The sequence below is a fragment of the Talpa europaea genome (assembly GCF_964194135.1).
Source record: "Talpa europaea genome assembly, chromosome: 6".
Lineage (NCBI taxonomy): Eukaryota > Metazoa > Chordata > Mammalia > Eulipotyphla > Talpidae > Talpa > Talpa europaea.
The window spans coordinates 54508158-54529610 of NC_140072.1; the positions used below are offsets into that span (position 1 = coordinate 54508158).

General features: G+C 52.1%; 1 protein-coding gene across 1 annotated transcript in view; it reads right to left on the minus strand.

The window, feature by feature from the left end:
* The window catches only part of TET3 (tet methylcytosine dioxygenase 3), a gene marked incomplete at both ends in the record, with an annotated part of 87910 nt that extends 77153 nt beyond the window's left edge, over positions 1-10757 (minus strand). Inside the window, one exon of the mRNA XM_084235202.1 lies at positions 10455-10757. Within this exon, the coding sequence (XP_084091328.1) occupies positions 10455-10757 (303 nt within the window). The remainder of the gene's footprint in view (positions 1-10454) is intronic.
* Between the last annotated feature and the right edge of the window lie 10696 nt (positions 10758-21453).

Genomic DNA, 21453 nt, shown 5'->3' on the forward strand with positions numbered 1-21453 from the left:
TTATTCACACCCATTTTACAGATGGAGAAATTAGGAAACAGAGAGGTGACACACTTAGCCATTCACAGAGCTAAGAACAGCTTCTCCGGTCCTTGCCAACCCCTCACTCACAGCGACACCGTTGGAGCTGCTCTGTGCAGCTTGTGATTTTCTTACCAACCTACCTCCTCTAGAGTTGGCAGTGGGTAGAAGGCATTCTCTTCCTCCCTGGCCATGACTGTGTCCTGAGCGAGGTCAGTCACCACAAGGCTTTAAGTTCAGTTCAAGACCCATTTCCTCTAGGAAGCCTTCTCGGGTTACCCCAGTCCTCTGCCGGCTGACAGCACTTCTGTGTTTCTCATCTGCCACTCGTACTGCTATTTGTCTCTGCCTTTGTGTCTTGTCTCTCCAACCAGAATAGCTGGAGCTGTGTCTCTCCAAAGTCCCTGCAGGATTCTGCCCAACATTCCACACACCGAAGGTACTTGGAATAGACTGTGAGGGAGTCTGTGACCTCCTTCCTTCCCTCTCCATCACACAAAAGATCCTGCCAAAGAAACCCAACACCCCCTCCACCTTCAGAGCCTATGTTTGAAGTCCCTGGTGTCCACGCATCAATTTCCACCCAAGTAATTGCAGCCCATCACAGACACATCATCCCCTATATTTGAAACTCTTTGCGGTTGTCATGGGAACTGCCTGTGCCTTCATTCACTGATCAGGCCTCACAATTAGCTTTGGCAGCGGAAGTCTGTGTCAATGGCAATAGCGGGGAGGAAGAAGCTGAGGAGGAGGAAGAGGAGTAGCAGCAGCAGCAACAGAAGAAAAGGTGCTGCTCCTCCTTGAAGATGCAGCAGAACCAGACTGAGCCCAAGCACCAAGTGAGGCTGGGAGAAAGGACTCGCCGACCACTCCCCATGCACCTCCCACAACAACCAAAAGAACGTATTTGGCCCTCCAGGCTGACAGGTAGTAGAAGCTGTGGTTCTGCGCACAAACTGCATGTTTGTGGGAAGGTCTTACGCTCTCCAAACCTCAACAGAATTTCCCCGTCCCAAATTCAATAGCTTGGATCACCAAATGTTCCAGCACCCCCTCCCCCCCAAAATGACAAAGGTCCTTGAGAAGATAGGACAGGAATGCTGAATGGTTTGGAAACCTGAGGGCAGTCGAGAGGAAGACACGTAACAGGAATGAACACAAAGTGTCTTACCTTCTGCCCACAGGTCCATGAGCACCCTCGGCAGGCACCGAGCAGCCTGCATCCATCCACACCCGTCACCAGCCACGAGCATCGGAGGAGCCTCTCTACACACCTCAGGTTCAGGGGAGATGCCTGCCTCCTCCTGGAAACCCATCATCCTTCACACACCACTACTGAAGCTCTCCAAACTTGCCCTTCCCTTTCCTTTCCCTTCCCTTCTCTTCCCTTCCCCCATGGGGATCTCTGGACCCAAAGGTGACTAAAGCAGGTCTCTGCCCTCAAGGTGTCCCTCCCTTACAACCCCTCCAGAGTGAGCTGTGATTGTTTGTTTCCATGCTAGTCTCTCTCCGTAGACCAGGAGCTCATTAAGGACGGCGTTAACGCCACTCCCCTCCCCTTTATGCTCAGGGTCCTGTGGCGCCGGGCACACAGACAGTCCCAGGCGGGATTTACTAAATGAGGCTGGGAAGGCAACTTGTGGATCCACAAGTTAAAGCAGATGACATCCTGCTCTTGAAAACTGAAGCAATGCCAGAAAGAGGCGCTGCCCCCGCCCTCCCCGGGGCACAGGGGACACTGCAAGTCCTGGGGCTGAGGACGCGCTGCAGGAAGGTGCCTCTTCTCATCCTCTAGCGCCACCTCTTCTCCTCCCACTGGTTCCCACCGCTCTACCCACCACACCCCGGCCCACCCTGCAGCAAGAACACAATACAGACAGGACCCAGCCCTCGCAGTCTGCCATCCAGTCTCACTTCCAGGGCTCCAGGGAAATTCCCAGTATCAACAGGGGAGCCAGGACACCCAAAGCTCACCATGTCAGGGCAGAGCAAGAGCAGAGACAATAAGACAGGAGGAGCCACAAGAATGGCACAAAAGCAGGGCAGACTCTAATTCAGACCTTTTTACTTGTTTTTCACCCAGTGTCTGTACATGCCTTCCAGAGGTTTCCTTTGGCAGGAGAAGTAGGGGTAGGGGGTAGAAGGTGGGGGGGGGGGTCGATGGGGCATATGCAGTCTGGCAAATGTCCCTAACACAACTCCTCTTTGATTGGGACAATCTAGAATTGCAGCTCTAGCAGCAGTGGGAGGTGCATTATTCTGTCCACTAACTGCCCCCCCCCCCCAACATGCAGGACGGTAGGCACTGCTGAGCTGGAACTTGTACAGGTCAGAGTCTGGGCATGGAAACAGAACTTGTGCCCCCTGAAGACACAAGCAACTCACAGACCTGTGGCCACCTAAAGCCTGGCCAGTTACCCCACATTAGACCACTGGCTTTCTTTTTTGCCCTCTTTGGTGACAAAAACCCAGAATTTCTTATGCAAATGAGAGGCAACAAGGCCACAGACGCACCCGAGAAGAGGCCCACACGATGCTAAAGGCCTCTCCCAGAAACAGCCAGCTGACCTGGAAAGAACTGAGGGGAGGGACTGGTAAGTCAGGGACAACTCCTGAGACCCCTGATGTGGTCTTCCAACTTGCTGTCACCAGACTGCCTTCTCCAGGATGAGAGGCCCAAGCAGAAGACTCAGGGCAACAGGGCCTCCCTGGTGGCATAGGGGTTAAGCCTCAGCACTATAAAGCTATCGGCAGCCACTGCAGCATAAGTTTGATCATCGGCCAGGGAGCTGACCCACATGGCTCGGCAGACCTCTCCTGTCTTGCCTGCTGCTCCCCTCAGTGTATTTCGGTCCATTTGCCTGTTCTGCTCCCCACTCTGTCTCTGGTGAATCCTCTCACCCCCCACACCTCTGGCCTACACGCAGTTCTTGTATGCATAAATAAAATAAATCTAAAAAAAATGACTCAGGGCAGGGTCCAAGCAGAAGTTAGGGACAGGTAAGAAACATGACTAAGGTTCACCAGGGCTACAGGGTGGGTGAGGCCACTTTCCCCTAGGGAGTTTTGGAGCCCGCCCATGGGTGAGGAGCCACACCCAGTTCCTATTGTTATTCCTCCCTCCCAGCAGGTAATGAAAGGGGCCCAAGCCCATACCCTCAGGGGAGAAACAAAGAGCTTCCTGGAGGGTTGGAACCCACCCGCACCCCTTCCACATCCCTCACCTCACCTAGAGTTGGGGACAGGGACCCTAACCCCAAAAAAAAATCCTTCCCATAACAGCTAACCAACCCAAACAGCTATTTCCCCAACCCAGAAACAGGCTTCAGAGAAGGGTTCAGAGACCCAGCAGGGGAAACTCCTGTCTACTTGCACAATGTCCAGCAGAACTTCCCACAGGGTGGAAGGGGCTTGCATCTGCCCTACAAAACACAAGCCACTAGCCACACATGGCTATGGAGCAAGTGAAAAACAGCTAATGCCACCGAGTTACTGAATTTAATTTTTAATTAATTTAAATTCTCAGTTGTTAATTAGCCACGTTTTTACATACCTACATAACTTCAGGGTTACATTTTAACTCTTTCATATATGTACATGTATCACTCACCCACCAAATTTAAATAGTTAATGGCTACTGTTAGCATGCTACCGAGGGGCACCCCGGGACCCACAAACTTGCACCCACTAACGGGATCTGGCCATCCACACTCCCCAAAGCAAAGCCAACTCACAGATTCCACATCAAGATAATGACTGCCATCATCAGCCTCCCCACATGTCTCCTTCCCAGCAGTACCAAGGTACAAGTTGGGCGGCAGGAACAAGAGTCCTCTCTCAGACTACCTGCCTTCACCTGGCCGCCCAGCTCCACCCTCTCAATCCCAGTGGCTAGTCCAAGGAGGCTGCATGTAAGCAGGGGCAGAGGACATGGTACCTCCCCCAACACTAACATACTGGATAATTCAGAGATGCTTCTTAAATTTCTGGAGGTCATGAATACTTGAGAGTCTGCTAAAATCCGTGGACCTCTCCCTGAGAAAACACAATCCTGCACAGTCATACATTTTTGGCTGAAGTTTACAGAAAGTTCACAAACTATTCCAACCCAGATCTGAGATTAGGTCTTGGTAAAAGATTAAGTCTAGGCTTGACCAAAAACTTAATTCAGCCTAAGAAAAGATGTTTCTTCTATAAGTAGTTGTCTATAAAAACAGACCTCACAGGGCCTCCCCGGTGGCACAAGGGGTTAAGACGCAGTCTATGAAGCTATCCACAGCCACTGCAGCATGAGTTCAATCCCCAGCCCGGGAGCTACTCACATGGCACAGGAGATCTCTCCTGACTTGCCCACTGCTCCCCTCAGCAGTGTTATTTCAGTCAATCTGCCTGTAATGCTCCCCACTCTGTCTCTGGTGAATCCTCTCATCCCCCATACCTCTGGCCTGTACCCCAGTTCTTGTATGCATAAATAATTCTTTAAAAAAAAAAAAAACTGACAGTATTTTATATAGTCTTTAACAAGAGACCACCAAGTGTAGAAGCTCCCACATAATGGTGTCCTTGTAACATCCCTGCCAGTCAGCACCCTGCCTCCACCCAGACACGTGCAGGCATGGGGTTGGCGCTGCAGTCTTGGAAGAGCTGTGCACTAGACAGTTGATTTTCTAACACAGGTTTAGTCTGCGTGCTTATAACTTCTATCCACTAATAAAAGTTCTGCATACCCTCAACACAAAGTAATTGACACCCTCTTCCATACAAGAATAACCTTAATCTGCGTTCCTCTACTCATTTCCAACCTGAACAACCCTGTTTCCTTCTATTGTCCTACATGGGACCACTCTGACAGAGCTTCTCAAGACAGGATGTCAACATCCTTTTTGGAGTTTCAGCTCTTCCCACCTGTTAGGCAGCCAGGTTTCTTACTGGTACATTTACTTATTTTTTTTAAACAAGAATGGATTTTGGATTTACCATGATTAGATTCCACCAATTTTGGTGGGGTCAACTGTTCCACAATGGCCCACTCTCCTTCACCTCTTATTCTATTCAATATCATTTAATATAATACCTGCACCACCACAACCACCCGAGATCTGACACACTTAATGTCTACATCATGTGGAGAGGGCACACATCCCTCTGCTCCATAAACCTCCAGATCCTTCCATGACCCAAGAGTCTATGGACATACCCACCCTCTTTACAACTACCAGCAGCCACTACTCTCTCCCAAGTCAGGCTTCTGAGCAGCAAACAGAAGGAATACAAGGTTCCTAGGTTTATTGATAGCTTACTAGACTAGAAGAAAATGGATTCCAGAAGAATAACAATAAATATGGAGTAAATCTCACAGTGTTCTTGTCTCCCTGGCCTACAGGGTAAAGAAATGGATGAGGGTTCCTTCCTAACCTTGATGGCAAGTGAAATTCTTTACCTGTGTTCAAGACTTACTTCTATGCCCTTCTCCCAGTCACAAACGCGGTGTAAGGTCAGCTCTTCTAACCTTCAACATGCAATCACCTGGGGACCTGGTTAAGGTGCAGATTCTGAGGCTGCAGATCTGAGGTAGGACCAGTATCTGCACTTCTAAGAAGCTCCTAAATAATGTCAATGGCACTGGCCCACTGATCAGCAATGTGGAAGTATGGCTGTGAACCATTCCAGTGGCCCAGGGGAGCCAACTGCATTGGAAGAGTCAGGTAGGTGCCCACCACATTCGTCTCTCATCTGCATCAGTTTCCACTCTCATTAGAGATTAAACACACCAAGGTGATGGCAGGCCAATTACATCAGAATCCCTCGGGGTGGGACCCAATGTGACACCCCTGATGCACATGGTTGATACAAAAGATTCGGGGGGCGGGGAAAAAGATTGAACAGGGCAGTTATTCTAATGCCCTCTCTTTAGGGTGACCTTAAATAAGAAACTGGCCCTCTGAACTGTTCAAGAACTGGCAGGTGATATCTTCATTTATTTGCAGAAATTCCAATCCATTAGTTTGACTGGGCTGTATTGCAAAGAACAGAGACCCGCCAAAGCTTACCACTTGCCTTTCTAAAGTCTCACAAACCACCTTTTTAACAATCTGCTTTAAAACTGTCAAAAGCTGACTTGAGTTTACACATTTATAATTTCCAAAATCTCCTTGAAAAACTGGACATTTTACCTTTCTCTGGCCTTTCGGCCCTCTTTCAATCATAATTCCCAGACATCGCTCCACGTGCATATCTGGAGGTGTGGCATGGGCAGTGAATGACTCAGCCTCAGGCAGGCTGGCTCCCCCAGCACACATGCTGAGGTCTTTCCCCAGTTGACATTTCCTAACACCACAGGGACCTGGCCACTCTCTGTCATTCATGATGCTCTGGGCAGTTGTAAGCCTATCCTTTCCTTCTTGTTCTTGCTGGGAACATGTAAAAGCCTTTTATCGTCTTGAGTATTTTCCAGCAACCTCAGCACATCCTGGCTACTGGACTTTCTGACATTCCTCTTGCCCTTCCATCTGCCTTCAGTGACACATAACCCTTTCCACACAGCAAAGTTTGGCCATCTGCGCTCACAGACCCTTCAGTTCTTCCCCAGTTTCAACGCCTCCCTCCTCAGGGCACCATTGAGGACAGTCCATCAGCATTTCTTTCTTAAAGAGCCACTAACTCTCTCTCTTCCCTTTTAGCAGGGAGCTCTAACTTCCCTTTTAGAGTGTATGGCCATGGGGTTTAAAACAGTCTGCATTTGAAAAACAACTTTCTAAAGTCTATGGTAAACACCACGCCCTGAAAGGTCTTCTCTCAGGCTTCACAAACCCTGAGGTGGGGTCCCTTGCTCTATAGAATATTATCACTGCTCTAAAGAATATTAACCAATCCTCCCTCTATGGTGGGAACTAGTCCAGCCTGAACGCATGCCTCTTCACAGCCTCCATCTTCAGAAAGGGAACTGGCAAGGACAGCCAGGACGTGTCAAGTGTTCTGATACTGTTGAGAGTCCTATTTGCAAGGAGTCTGGCATAGAGATCTGCTTCAGCCACGGAATTCTCTTGGCTGAGGGCTAACCAGGATTCTCCCACCATATATCACCATATATATATATTTCTATTCCTCTTCATTTTTTCAGTCATGCTTCTAACCTTATGCACACATTTTTCTAAGCAGGTCCTTTTCACAGAGGGTTATTCTCCTACCCTCCCTGTCAGGTCTCTACTCCCCTCACCCATTAGCACCTTTCGGTGCGGCCCAGCAGCACAGTAGTTCCTTGCTATTGGGTGTCCAGCCTCCTCCCCAAAGAAGCAAGCAAACTCCTCTGTCCTTCTACCTGGCCCCACAATTCTTTTATGAAAAAGTTAAGGGATGTTTTGAGATAAACACATAATTTCATCTTTAAAAAGTGCAACTCAGGGCCTCCCAGGTGGCAGAGCGGGTTGAGCGCAGCACTGTGAAGCTGTCCGCAGCCTCTGCTGTGCTGGTTCGATTCCCTGCCAGCCAGGGAGATTCCCACATGGCGAGGCAGACCTCTCCTGTCACGCCCGCTGCTCCCCTCAGCAGTGTATTTCAGTCGTCTGCCTGTTCTGCTCCCCGCTCTGTCTCTGGTGAATCCTCTCACCCTCCCGCACCTCTGGCCTGTACCCCAGCTCTTGTATAAAAATAAATATATATCTTTAAAAAAAAAATAAAAAATGAAAACTACAACGCAGAGACTAATGTACAATATGCATGAAGATGAATTCTTTTCCAGATGTTCTAGCAATGTTTTGTCACCACACACTGATTAACTACTATGTGCTCAACCTTATGCATATTTTATCTCAATTAAGCGTCAAACAATCTTGCAAAGAAGGGCTAATCCCAAGAGGTTCCTGGGATGCTAAATCTTGCTCCACCTGAGGAGTCAAAGTCAAATTCTAAAGTTCTGTTCCTGAGCCAAAACCAAAGAAAACGCAGGCTCCAGGAATGTTTCCCCACCCCAGTTCCTGGCCTCCCCAGATTGCTGGACAAATCCCCCCTACTACACGGCTGCTCGGATCTGATGGTTAATGTCTCAGTGGTCCCCTGGGGGAATGGTGAGTGCTGAGCTGGTTCTCCGGGCTCCCTCACTGGGGCAGAGCCCCTCAGGCATGTCAGCACCGCCAGAAGTGTATTTGTGAAACACAGCGGAGCCTGGACCGCTATAAAGTGAGTCCCACGCTTTCAGCCTGCACGGGCCAAGTAAAAAAGTTGTGGAGACAGACACTAGCTGACACTGTGTATTTAACCAGGACTACAAAAAAAAAAAAAAAGAAAGAAAGAAAAGTAGATCTTCATTCCACAAGAGAAAGAACATAGAAGAAAGAAGTAAAAGGATGTATTCTTAAAGTACTATTATTTCAAAGAAAGTCAGCTTTAAGAAAAAGCGCACATCATTGCCCCTTTTCCATTGTTTCTCTAGAAAATGGGAGAACTCTATTGTGGGCCAGCAGTCTACCAGCTGCATTTCCCCGGAATGTGGGGGCCAAGTGGGGCAGCCGGCCATGGCAAGGTCCACAGGGAGGCAGACATCTCTCAGCGGGGGTTGCCTCTAAGCCTCAGGCAACCCAGATCCCCAGGATCTTAACCATAACCACCTGGCAGCCGGTGCTGGCAGTTTATACACAGGATAACCCGGGGCTCACGCCCAGCCCCTTTCACACAGGTATGCTTCATTACAGCTGAAAGAAGAGCCTGAACCCAGCTCACAAGGGCCACTGATTCCAGGAACATCCAGGCCATAAAGCAGAGCCTGGAGAGCCTTTGGGTTTGACTATGGGCAGAATGTAGTGAAACAATGGGGATGGAGAAGGGAACCAAGCTTTACAAAGTAGAAGGGATAGAGCTTCCCGACACTGAAACACTAGATCTCATGTCTAGGAAGAATGCCAAGCCCAGATCCCACCCTCCCCTTTCAAAATGACCTTCCGGGCACTGGGGCTGCAGGATGCCAACTCCCCCCAACACCAGCAACATTAAGGGGCTGGACACTGTCTCCCAGGCTGGGGTGGGAAACAGCAGTTCTCTTTCTTGCAGTTGTCTGCTTATTTTGATCCAGATGTCCGCTTTAACCAAAAACTGGGGAAATAGGGCACCAACGTGACTACTCCCTGGACCGTGACATGCAACTTGCACAGGGAGTGGACATGAGAAGAGAGAAGGGGTGGAAACATCCCTGCCCCCACACTTGGGCCTTTCTCCCCAACCGTGGGGCCACAACAGCCCCACCAACCTTGCAGCACAGCTCTGCACTCAGCAGTCAGGGAAATCCTGAGCTGACACCAGCCCACTGAAGCCACAGGTGCCCCAGCCCTCAGACGCACAGCCCAGCTGGAAAGGGCTTCAAAGGCCATCAAGCACAACCCTTCCATTTCCCCAGGGAGAAGACAGGCCCAGAGAGGGGCCGCGAGTTGTATGAGCCCGTAGACAAATCAGTGGTGGAGGCGGGGAGTCCACAGACAGCGCAGGCCTCCGTCTCTGTCCAGCGCCAGTTCTGTTGCCTGGAGCGACCTCAGCCGCTACACCGCTCCTCCCATGCTGCTCAACTTCGCGCGTCCCTACTTCTGCCAACTCTCTGCTGTCGCGGCTGCCACCAACCTTGTGTCAGCAGTCCGCCACCGGCATGGAAGGGAAAGATGGCCAATGCAGGGTCTCGTCTCACCACTTCCCCCTACTCGCATCCCAACTCCTCCTTCCCTCCCTCTGCCCCCTACTCCAAATAACGGGAAGACTCCTCCCCGGGTTGACTCAACTGCACATCATTCATTCAACTAACAGCTGAGTGCTTACTACACGCCGAGGAACTGAGCCAGGTCGGGAGACTACAGAGACAGAAAATGGTCTTTGACCTCAAAATTACTCAGTCTAATAGGGAAATCCAAATCACGGGCTTCTCATTAAACTCCCAAACAGTTTAAGCTGGCTCTCCTGCTGTCTTTCTGAGAAAAATGATGGTACCCAAGAAAAGGTTTGGGGAAAGAAACCTCTCACCCTACCAGAGCAGGACAAAATCACCTTGTCACTCTAAATCTTTCCAAATCCACCTGTCTCCATCCCTTACCTGACACCATGACTCTCCGTATCACCCACCCATTGGTGTGGCCTTGAAATACAACATGTGAGGCTTCAAGCAGGGGAAGAAACTTCTAGAAATAAAGTTGGTTATCACTGTCCTGTGTCCCATGCAAGCATCAGAAATGAGAGCACTAGCACAGAGCCCTCCATGCCCTGGTCACTCTCTCACAATGGCAGGCCGGTCAAGGAGCACAAACCAGCTGCCACCAGGTGCGCAGTCCTATTCTCGGCCCCACTCGACGCTGGACCAAGAGGATGAGAACAGGTGAAGGACTTAACTGCCTTTTAAAAGACACCTGTGAACACAGCGCCCTCGAGGACGGTGCAGGATAGCCAAGCAAGGGCCAGCTTACCTCCTTGAGAAGCCCCACTTTTTTCTTGAGCACCTCACACTTGCGCAGTTTGCAGATCTGGTGTGTGCGGCGGTTGGTACAGCTGGTGCAAGCCCCACAGTTTTCTAGCCTCCGGCAGGGCTCGCAAGTACCACACCTTTTCCGTTTCTTCCGCCCATCTCCACCCCCTCGGAGTTGGGGTTCACTTCCAGCCATTGGCAGCCCGGGGCCCTGGAAGCCCCCTACCACCACCTGGCCCTGAGGAAAGTCATAAAGGCCTGGCAGGTCCGGCTGGACTGCCAGGGGCACCTGAAACTGGCTCATGATGTGACCAGGGATGGGGGCATAGGTGCTGGGGCAGAGCCACTGTCCAGCTTCCTGGCTGCCTGCAAAGGCCACCAACAGGTCCTTCTCTCCTAAAACAGTCAAGAGTCTACAAGGGTGAAGGTAATATTAGCTTCAGTGTCCTGGATGGGTGCCTCTTCGCAACCCTCTTCACCTTCTCTGCAGCAGTCTGTCAGGGCTCAGTCGGGGGCCACTCTCCCACCTGCTGGGGCCCAGGATCTGGGGGAGGACACCAGCAGCAGTCCCCAGAGATGGGATCATCTTGGCTGGGTGGGCTCTTCACCCTCACACACCCCGGACCCAGGCATGAGGTGAGCAGGTGAGTGTGTGGCGGGGGCAGGGCAGGGCAGGGCAGGGCAGGGCAGGGCGAGGGATTTCTCCTGCTGGTATTTCTCTCTCCTCCTGAACAGGATGATGGAGAAGGCAGCGCTGCCTGAAAGAGACACAGAAAGGGGAAGCACATCACCAGGGGCTCGGGGACAACTTTCACAGGCCACCTCTTCCTGCTTCTGGGAAAGAGAAAATGGGGGAAGCAGGGGCTTCTTCAGACGAAAGTGTGTGCTGGGCACCGCCGGCTCCCTGTCTCGGGGAGGAGGGCCGAGAGCGGACGGGGTGCCGGGGGTCGGAGGAAAAGCCGAAGGGGGCGGTCAGGGTGAGATTTCTAGGAAAGTTGCCCCGCGCCCCCCCGCGGCCCGGGCAGCGCCTCCGACGCCCGCGCTCCCCTCGCCGGAGGTGGCCGGGCCCTCCCCAGGGGCGCGGGGCTTCCAGGATAAAGTTTGTCGGCGGCTCCGCGGCGCCCCCGCGCCCCCGCCACGGCCGCGGCTCGAGGGGTGCGGCCGGGACGGGCAGCGCCGGGCGCCCGGGGCCGCCGCCAGCGCGGAGGGCGGCCCGCGGCGCCGAGGGGCGCGGGGTGGGGGGCGCGCTCCTGCCGCGGGCCGGGCCGCGCGCGCGCCGCCGCTCGGGCTCCTTTGTTCTGGGGCCTCGGCCGCTCGGCTCCGGCGGCTCCGCAGCCCCCGCCCCGCCCCGCCGCCCCCGGCCGCGCCGCTCCGCGGCCGCCCGAGGCCCCCCCGCGCGTCCCCCGCCACAAAGTAGCGGCCCCCCAGGGCGTCCCCTCCCCCCGCCGGGCCCCCCACGCCTCCCGCCGCCCCTCCCCCACCCCGGAGCCGGAAAGGCACCGACTGCACCGACCTGCCCGCCGCCTCCGGGGCGGAGCGCACAAAGGGGCAAAGTTTCCCGGCCCGCGCCGCCGCCGCCGCCGCCGCCTGGGGCGCGCGCCTCCCGGAGCGCCCGCCGGCCTCGCTGCGCGCGGGGAGCCCCTGCCCGGCCGCGGGGACGGCGGAGGAGGAAGGAAGAGGCAGCGGCGGCCGCGGCGGCAGCAGCAGCAGCAATGAAGGCGGCCGCGGGACTCCCCGCCCCCCGCGCGCCGCGGCACGTGCTCGCCCGGGGACTCCCCCGCCCGGGAGGGCGCGCACGTGCGGCCCCGCCGAGCCCCGCCGCCCCCGCCGCCCCCGCCGCCGGCCCCGGGCCGCGCGGGGGGCGCTCCGGGGGGAGGGGCGGCCGGCCGCCCGCGGGCGCGGGGCCGGGCGGGCGCCGCGGAGCCCCTGCACCTGCAGAGCCCGCGCCGCGCGGCCTCCCGGGCGGCGGCCCCGCGCCGGCCCGCCCTGCCCTCGCCGCTGCCGCCCGGCGGGCCAGGCGGGCCAGGCGGGCCGCGCGGGTGGGGCACGCGGACCGCTCGGCCGGGCCCGCGCCGGGCGCCGCGCGGTGGCCCCACTTCCTGCCGCTCCCTGCGGCCCGGGCGGTCGGGGCGGCCCCCGCGCCCCGGCCCCCCTGCGCCCCGGGCCCGCCGGGCCCTCATCGCCCGCGGCCGCCCGCTCCTCCCGCGGCAGGACAATGGGGGACGGCGCGCGGCTGCGGGCCGGGGCAGCCTGGCCGGCGCAGAGGGGGTACCTGGGGGCAGAGGCCGCCCGCCGGCCGCGGGGCACCCTCGCTCGGGTCAGCGCCCAGCGCCGCGCCCCCGCGGACCCCCGGGCCCTGCCATCGCCGGCCTCCCCCGCGCCGCGCTCGACTCTTTCGCGTCGAAAACAAAGACTAATCCGATCCCCCCGCCCTGCTCCCAGAGGAGGGGGACGGGCGCGCCGCGGGGGTAGCCGCGGAGGACAGCCCTCGGGCCGGGCGCGCACCGCCTCCGCCGGGCCCCGCCAAGCGAGCCCTAACGCCCGGCGCAGGCACTTTGAAAAGTCCCTCCCGGGCGATTTTCCAGGCTGGGGCATGGGGCAAGGCACCAAGATAGCTCCAAGTTGCCAGACTGCCCTTCTCTCGGCTGCTTTTTTCCCTCACCTGTTGTGCAGGCCAAGTTGAAATTCCAGGTTAGATTAATTCAGCTCCACCCATCTGGCCTGACTGCCCGGCTGATAGTGCCCGCAGCTGCCTTCCATCTACCTGAGTTGCTGGGGAGAAGGGTGGGTCCCTAACTCACACATCTACACACACGCGGGCAAGTGCTGGCAGAAACAGCCACGGGGCGGACCGGCCTGACCAGTTTGGGCGGTGTTCAGGGAGCCAGGTACCTGGCAGGCGTCCCCGCTCGGCTGAAGCTAGCAACTCAGCCAGAACTGTAAAAGGAGCATTCGGCCGGCTATTTAGAAGAAGAAAAAAAATGTAACTGATCTCAAGGAGCGCTGTCCAGAAAGCCCTAGGCGGTTGGAGAAGCCGGGTTCCGTCTGGAACTTCCCTCCTGACAGGCCATATTTTGACATCCTGCTCCAGTGGCCAGGTTGTCAGCTGTGGGTGAGTGGTCCAACATGGCTACAACACCTACTTCCTATCGTGGCTTTTACAGACTGAAGAGTTTTCTGTTCAGGGAAGTAAGTCAAGAACTGAGAAGAGAAACCAATAAAGTGTAAAGTTTTTTTGTCTGTTTGCAGTATCAGATATAATCATCAAACCACTACTAGGATGTTCACACCTGTTAGTGCAAATTCAAAGCCCAGGAGAAACTTCTCCTGGGAATTTACTCCAGGTCAGGAGGCGGGCTCCTGCTACGAGGCAGCCCCCACCATTGGGCAGGTTTAAAAACACAGGAGCCTCTCCCTAGACCACAGAGAGTGTAATTTTCAATCAAACAGGTTGTGGGCTTGTAACTGTTTTTAATGTAATAAATTTTTAATGTTTTAAATCATTTATTTTCAGTGAAAGTTGTGGGTATTAAAGGAAATGTAGAAAATACAGAGAATTAGAAGACAAGCATCACCCCAATACAAACACATTGAGCCATTTGCTGTATTTCCTTCTAGCCTTTTCTATTTGTAGATTAGTTTCCCTTTATTAATAATACAGTTGTACTCACATTGATTATGCAATCTGCTGTGCTCTTTCACTTAGTATTCTACCATATACATTTTCCTCTTTTGTGATACAATCTCCAGATCAACATTGTGACAATGAGGTGAAGGTGACTTAGGAGCCAGAGAGCTCAGGGTTCTAGATCTGGCTCTGCCACTTGCCAGCAGAGTGACCTTGGGCCAGAAACTCACCATTTCCAAGAGAATCCAGGGAAAGTACTTCACATAGGAGTAATAACTGGCAGCAATGTAATTGTTTAATCCATAGAACAACTTTGTGAGGTAAGTACCATCATTATATCCATTTTAAAGATAAGAGGGGCCTCCCTGGTGGCGCAAGGGGTTAAGCACCACACTATGAAGCAATCTGCAGCCTCTGCAGCACGAGTTCAATCCCTGGCCAGCCAGAGAGCAACCCACATGGTGAAGCTGATCTCTCCTGTCTGGCCCGCTGTTCCCCTCAGCAGTGTATTTCAGTCAGTCTGTCTATTCTGTTCCCCACTCTGTCTCTGGTGAATCCTCTCACACCCCGCACCTCTGGCCTGTACCCCAGCTCTTGTATGCATAAATATTTTTTTTTAAAAAAAGATAAGAGATAGTTTAAGTAATTTGCTCAAGGTCACTCAGCTAATGAGTGTAGACTTGGAATTAGAACCCTGCATCTTTCATCCTCTATTCTGTTTTAATAAATGGCACCAGCAGTTTAACGTACCAAATTACTTTTCACCAGTCTTCTATGAGATGTCATTTCACAAAATCCTCTGGCTTACAGAAGTAGCTGGATGTTGGTACCGTTCACCAAGACAGTAGGAGGAGAGATACTTGGGGACATGAGAACCCTAGGCTGGAGACACAAATGAGGGCCCCCTCAGTGAACATATTGAAAGTAAGGCCTCAGATGTAGAGGCGCTCATTGGGAGTGGACATGGACAGTGAGAGAAGGCTAATGTCAAGACAGGACTAATGAGGGCCAGCAGCTGACAAGAGACAAACAGGAAACAGAGAAGGAGCACTCAAAGAAGAGGGAGACTAGGCCCAGACCTGAGACCTGCTTGTTAAATCTTCCCAGCTGCTTCTCCCTCTGGAACCTTGCACTACAGCAGTCCCCTTGCTTATGCCTTCTGCCTGGGGAAACCCCTTCCCACTTTACCCCCTCCCATCTACTCCTTTTACCTGCCAAATTCCCACACATCCTACAAGTCTTGGCATAAGTGCCAGTTCTTCCATAAAAACTCCCAGCTCCTCAGATAGATTTTAGAGCCTACCCACCCAGCACAGGAGTTTGACATTCCCTCCCTAGGAAGTTGTCTTATCTGCCCTGTAACTGCTTGCACATTTCCCTCCCAGTTACCATGAACTCCTGGAGGGCTGAGACCCCGTCTTTTCACTTTGGTAACCCTAGGCCTAGCACCCATCAATATATGCTGAATGAAGAAACCAGGTGAGTACAACCTTAACGATGAAATATCCTGTTAGGTCTGAGGACCCTCAGGCTTCCAAGGTATTATTCCTATCTGCTTTCCTACCTACACAAACCCTTCAGGAACCCCCCAAAATGAAGGCTTTGCCTTCCTGGGTCTTCAGCTCCGTTTGCTGCAGGCAATTCCCTACTTGTGTGGTGCTGGGGGGCAGGAGAGTCACTGGGGTCTGCACTGTGGTGCGCGGCAGGCACCTCTGTGTGGGAGCAGCATTAAGTTAGAGGTAGTGATTCCCTAAGTGTGGTTGGGACCACAAGCAGCAGCAACATGGTGAACCCGTTAGAAAAGCAAGCTCTTGGGCCCCACCCTGAACCCACTCAATCAGAAACTGGGGAGAGAAACCCAGCTTAGGGAAGTTCTAACAGCCCCTTCAGGTGATAAGTTTGGGAAGCAGTGGACTGGAAGAGCGGTTGAGAGCAAGGTCAGCACTTAGATGGTGGCCACACTCAGGCCCCAGGCGCTTAAAGGCGGTAGACCGAGGGAAACTGTTTTATAAGCTGGCTTGGCGGGCTCCACCCTTAGCGGCTGAGGGCTCCTTTTTTAGGCTTCTGTTCCGGAGAGGTCAGGACCTGGCTGAGCAGCTGCCCCAAGGGCAAGAAAGGGAACTCCCCTAGTGTGAGGAAAAAGCCTGAAGGACTGCAGGAAGAAAGAGGTGCAGGCAGGCGCCCTTTCCTTGGATGGGGCTGAAGGTGGGGCTGGGGAGTGAAGGCTTCTGAAAGCTCCATTGATGAACTGAAGTTGATTCAGCATTGGGTAAAGGACACACGAAGTATAATTGGATGTGCTGGGTGGTTCTTCAGGAAATAATTTTGTGAAACCAACACTGCCATGGTGTTTGCTGAGCCTGCCAATTATTATTGAATGTGACTTGCCTCCTCTGCGGTGCCTGGCCCCACTCTTTAGCTAATGTGCAATTTGTCCTATTTAAAGAATGAGCTCCAGGCCTCCCTGGTGGCTCAAGGGGTTAAGCACCACACTATGAAGCAATCCGCAGTCTCTGCAGCACAAGTTCGATCCCGGCCGGCCAGGGAGCAACCCACATGGCGCAGCAGACCTCTCCTGATTCATCCGCTGCTCCCCTCAGCAGTGTATTTCAGTCAGTCTGCCTGTTCTGCCCCCTACTCTGTCTCTGGTGAATCCTCTCAGCTCCCCGCCCCCATCTCTGGCCTGTACCCCAGCTCTTGTATGCATAAATAAATAAATCTTTAAAAAAAAAAAAAAAGAATGAGCTCTGTACTATGGGGTATTTTGCAGAAATTAAATATACACCAATGTCCACACCTGGGGTTGGTTTATAAAGATTGGACAAGTTGAGGAGTTTGATTTTGGATGGGTTTTTTTTTTTTTTTGGCCATGTATTGGTTAAAAATATTATCAACTAGTATTTGCATAGAGCTTTCCCTTTTCAAAGCATGTACACACACATTATCTTTCCATGTGTAGAGTGGATAGTATGTTCAATGCCCAAATGCACCTTTCCTTTTTTTTTTATGATATCATCATCATCATCATCACCATCACCATTTTCAGATAGGGAACTGGGACTCAGAAGTAATTTGTCCAAAGTCATTCACTACCATGTGACAGGACCTCTGAAATTAACCTACAATTAGCCTACCAGAGCTGATATGGAGCAGAAGCTGGCATTTTGCTTTTGGAGAAAGGGAGATTAGTGGATTCTTTTGGCCATACATTGGTTAGTGTGACAGATATAAAGTAATTAGACTGTTTTTGAATAGCTCAGCAAATGTTTTCATGTTCTATAACTATTTCTGCAACTTCATCTTGAATTTAAGTTGATTTGGGTAAACTTCAAAACTTACAAGGAGACTATAATGGTCCCCATTATAATGGGGAAAAGAATAATAACCTGGAAATCTTCCAACCTATGGGGGCTAGGCAGGAGGAAGGCAACTCAGGTGCAAAGACTCAGGTTGCTGAATACCAAAGAGCCATAAAATCTTGGTACCCCCAACCTGGATTTGACGGGGTGTATCAGTCAGATTGTATTATAGTAACACTCAGTAGTTTAACATAACATTTTTTTTCCCCATTCATGAAGTATGTTGTTTTCCATAGCTGCTCAAGAAGACAGGCTGCTGCAATTGGACAGGTTGTCTCCTCAAGGCAGGGCATGAGGATGGGGCAAATCAAGTACTAATTTTTACCTACAAGAAATATGCATAAGTAGAGCCTCCCCGGTGGCGCAGCAGTTGAGCCCTGGGTTGCGAAGCTGCCCGCAGCCTCTGCAGCGCTGGTTCTATCCCCGGCTGCTCCCCGGCTATCAGAGGAGGGTCCCACATGGCACGTAGACCTCTCCTGCCGCCCACTGCTCCCCTCAGCAGTGTACTTCAGTCCTTCTGCCTGCTCTGCTCCCCACTCTGGCTCTGTGAATTCTCTCACCCTCCCGCGCTTCTGACTGTACCCAGTGCACGTGTAAATAAATAAATAAAAATAAATCTTAAAAAAATAAATAAAAATAAAAAAATATGCATAAATTTTGCTCTCCTTTCACTGGCCAAAGCAGTCACAAGGGCACAGGGATCTGGGAGGTTCAATAGGTATAATACTCCCATGTAGCTGGAAAGAGAAGCAAAAATATTTGGTTGGCAGGGGCTTCCCTGGTGGCACAAACAAATGGTTAAACACATTAAAGCTATACAGCACTATAAAGCTATACTCAGCCTCTGCAGCACAATTTCAATCCTGGCCAGCAGGGAGCTACTCACATGGTGCAGCAGACCTCTCCTGTCTCGCCTGCTGCTCCCCTCAGCAGTGTATTTCAGTCTGCCTGTTCTGTTCCCCACTGTGTCTCTGGTGAATTCTCTCACCCCCTCTCCACACCTCTGGCCTGTATCCCAGTTTTTGTATGCATAAATAAATAAATCTTTAAAAAAAATTTGGTTAGCAGCACTAATGACTAGTTATATACAGGGAATGTGTGTGTGTGTGTGTGTGTGTGTGTATGCACGCACATGCATTTGAAATATGTGTTAATGCAATTAGTGCCCATTTCCAGGGTGCCTCTCCCTCCAGGGAACATACCTTTGAGGTCCCCACTCTAATGTATTGTCATTCTATACACAAGAACTGGCTCAGGTCCTCCCTGGTGGCACAGGTGGCTGAGCACCACACTGTGAAGCTGTCCGCAGCCTCTGTCGCGCGGGTACGGGTTCGATCCCAGCTGGCTGGGGAGAATCCCACATGGCGCAGCAGACCTCTCCTGTCTCGTCCGCTGCTCCCCTCAGCAGTGTATTTTGTCAGTCTGCCTGTTCTGTTCCCCGCTCTGTCTCTGGTGAATCTTCTCACCCTCCCGCACATCTGGCCTGTACCCCGGTTCTTGTATAAATAAATCAATCTTTAAAATAAAATAATAAAATAATATATTAAAAAATATCTGGCTCAGAGATGCAGATCAGGGAGAAAGAAATCTGAGTTGAAGGAAGCATGGTAGAAAAGGTGAACGGCAGTGGGGCAAGTGCAGTAGAAATTATTTTGTAAATAGAGAAAGAAATCCATTGAAGGAAAGGTCTCAGAGCATATTTGTCAATGGGGCCCGCCTGCTAAAGGAAACTTTGAAAATAGCACAATTTTGGCACAAGTATTTCCTGCTTTCTTGCCATTCACTCCCACTCATCCTTCTTGTGTACATGAGGTGACACTCCAGGAAGCCTTTGACAGGCTCTGGAGAATGGGCCAGCCAATCAGATCGAAGGTGTGTCTTGGTCTGTCCCATCCATGAGCTGTGGACAGGGGCTCTGTCTTGCCCCTGTGACAAGTGTGATATGAGCTCAGAAGGGGGACAGAGAGGCCAGCTAGAAGGCTATTGTCAGAACTCAGGTGAGGAAAAAGTGACGGTCTCATTCGGATAGTGGGGATGGAAAGAAGTGTTGGAGAGAGACTTAGGGAGTCAAATCAATAGGATGAGGGTTGACTGGATGAGGGGAGAGGGAGAGAGGTTCCTGGGAGGGCACCAGTGTGGACGGTAATACCCAGAGGCCTAGAGGGGCAGGCTGGCGAATGAGGACAGCGGAGACATGTCCCATTTGTATGCCTTTGGGACAAGCCCACCGAGACACCCCAGGAAGCAGCACATATTAAGGGGGCTGAGGTTCAAGTAGAGGAAACTGGCAGGGCCCAGAGCCTTTGCTCTACTTCTTGGTTAAACTTCAACATCAAACCCTCCAACAAGGTCAGTATTTTTTTAAAAAAGAACTTGTAAACCTAACCAAAACCAAAACAAAACAGGTGGGGAGCTGGGAGAGGAAACCACAGACTATATGTAGAGTATAAAAAAGGTGAAATTCTTGAACTCCAAATGCTCAGGATCCAGTCAGCAGTGCAAAAACTTATTGGAAAGAGCTGTGTCCCTAAAAGACTGGTTCAATTTTGACTGATTTGGCCCATAACCTTGTTTCCATGTGTTGCTCTTACCCATACCCTGCTAAGCAAGAGCTTATTAGTCCCATCTGAACTTGAACTTGATATTAAGCCCTTTCATTCTGGAGAGTCCCCTTTCCCTATATCTGTTATGGGAGAGTGTCAAGCCCCATTTGCAGGCACTGCACAGTGCAGGGGAACCAATCCTTAGAGCCCCTAGCAGAGACTTCTTCTTCCCACTTGCCCATTTTGCCCCCTCCCCCCCACCTCCCAAAGATACTTCTCTCCTCCCCACGTACTGGGATGTTCCCTCTGAATTAACCAGGCTCCATTTCCAGCTCCTTCATGTACTCTTTTGTGATGGCGGGTGAAGTAATTCCCGGCTGGCCTCCTTCCTGTCTGTGAAAATGGGCTAATGATGCCTCCTTTGCGGATTCCTTTGCAGAGGCTCTAATGAGTCATGCAATGGCTAGGTCTTACCTTGGACCTTGGTATACAGGAGGCACTCAAACAGTCCCATTCTTTCATCTCCATCCCTCTGAATTTTCTTCCTACCTCAAAGAGAAGGGTCTTATAATATTCTCACCTTATATAGCCATGACCACCAGGACTCAAAGAGATGCAAAACCAGTGAGGATATTATGTAGCACCAAGGCAAGCAGAGAATGATGTGCAGGTTCTCAAGGTGCAGCTTAGTGCTAAGTAGGAGTCAGTGCCAGAAATGACACTGCTCCCTCCATATTCTATCAGCCCTTGTCCACTCTAGACTCTCCTGAGCTTGTTCACTCTCCCTGCCTTCCTGCCCCACCCTGCTCTCTCACTCCAGCCCTCACTCCGTGCTCTCCTTTCTCATAGATGTGGATCACACTGCTTTTGATTCAGATTGCCTGGGCCCTGGCAGTCCCTTCCAGGGTCTTGGCATTGAAAACACCAGGTGCCCAGGTCATCCTGCAGTCAATGAGGAAAAGAAGTTTCAGACTCTTGCCAGTGTGCTCTGTGGCCCTGCTGCAGCGGCACCCAGAGTTTGTAGGAGCGCAAAATCTCACAGGCCTCAGAGCTACATCTAGGTACATGAGAAATGGCATTTTTTTTTAAACATTTATTTTTTATAGAGGCATGTTTATTTATTTGTTTGTTTGTTTGTTTGTTTATACATGCACTGGGTACAGTCAGGATCACGGGAGGGTGAGAGAATTCACCAGAGCCAGAGCGGGGAGCAGAGCAGGCAGAAGGACCAAGGTACACTGAGGGGAGCAGCGGGCGGCAGGAGAGGTCTGCGCGCCATGTGGGACCCTCCTCCGGTGGCCGGGGAGCAGCCGGGGATCGAACCAGCGCTGCAGAGGCCGCGGGCAGCTTCGCAACCCAGCGCTCAACCGCTGCGCCACCGGGGAGACCCCGAGAAATGGCATTTTAACAAGACCTGCAAATGGCTCACAGGCACCTGAAGACTGAGAAACTCTATTTTAGAAGGCTTCA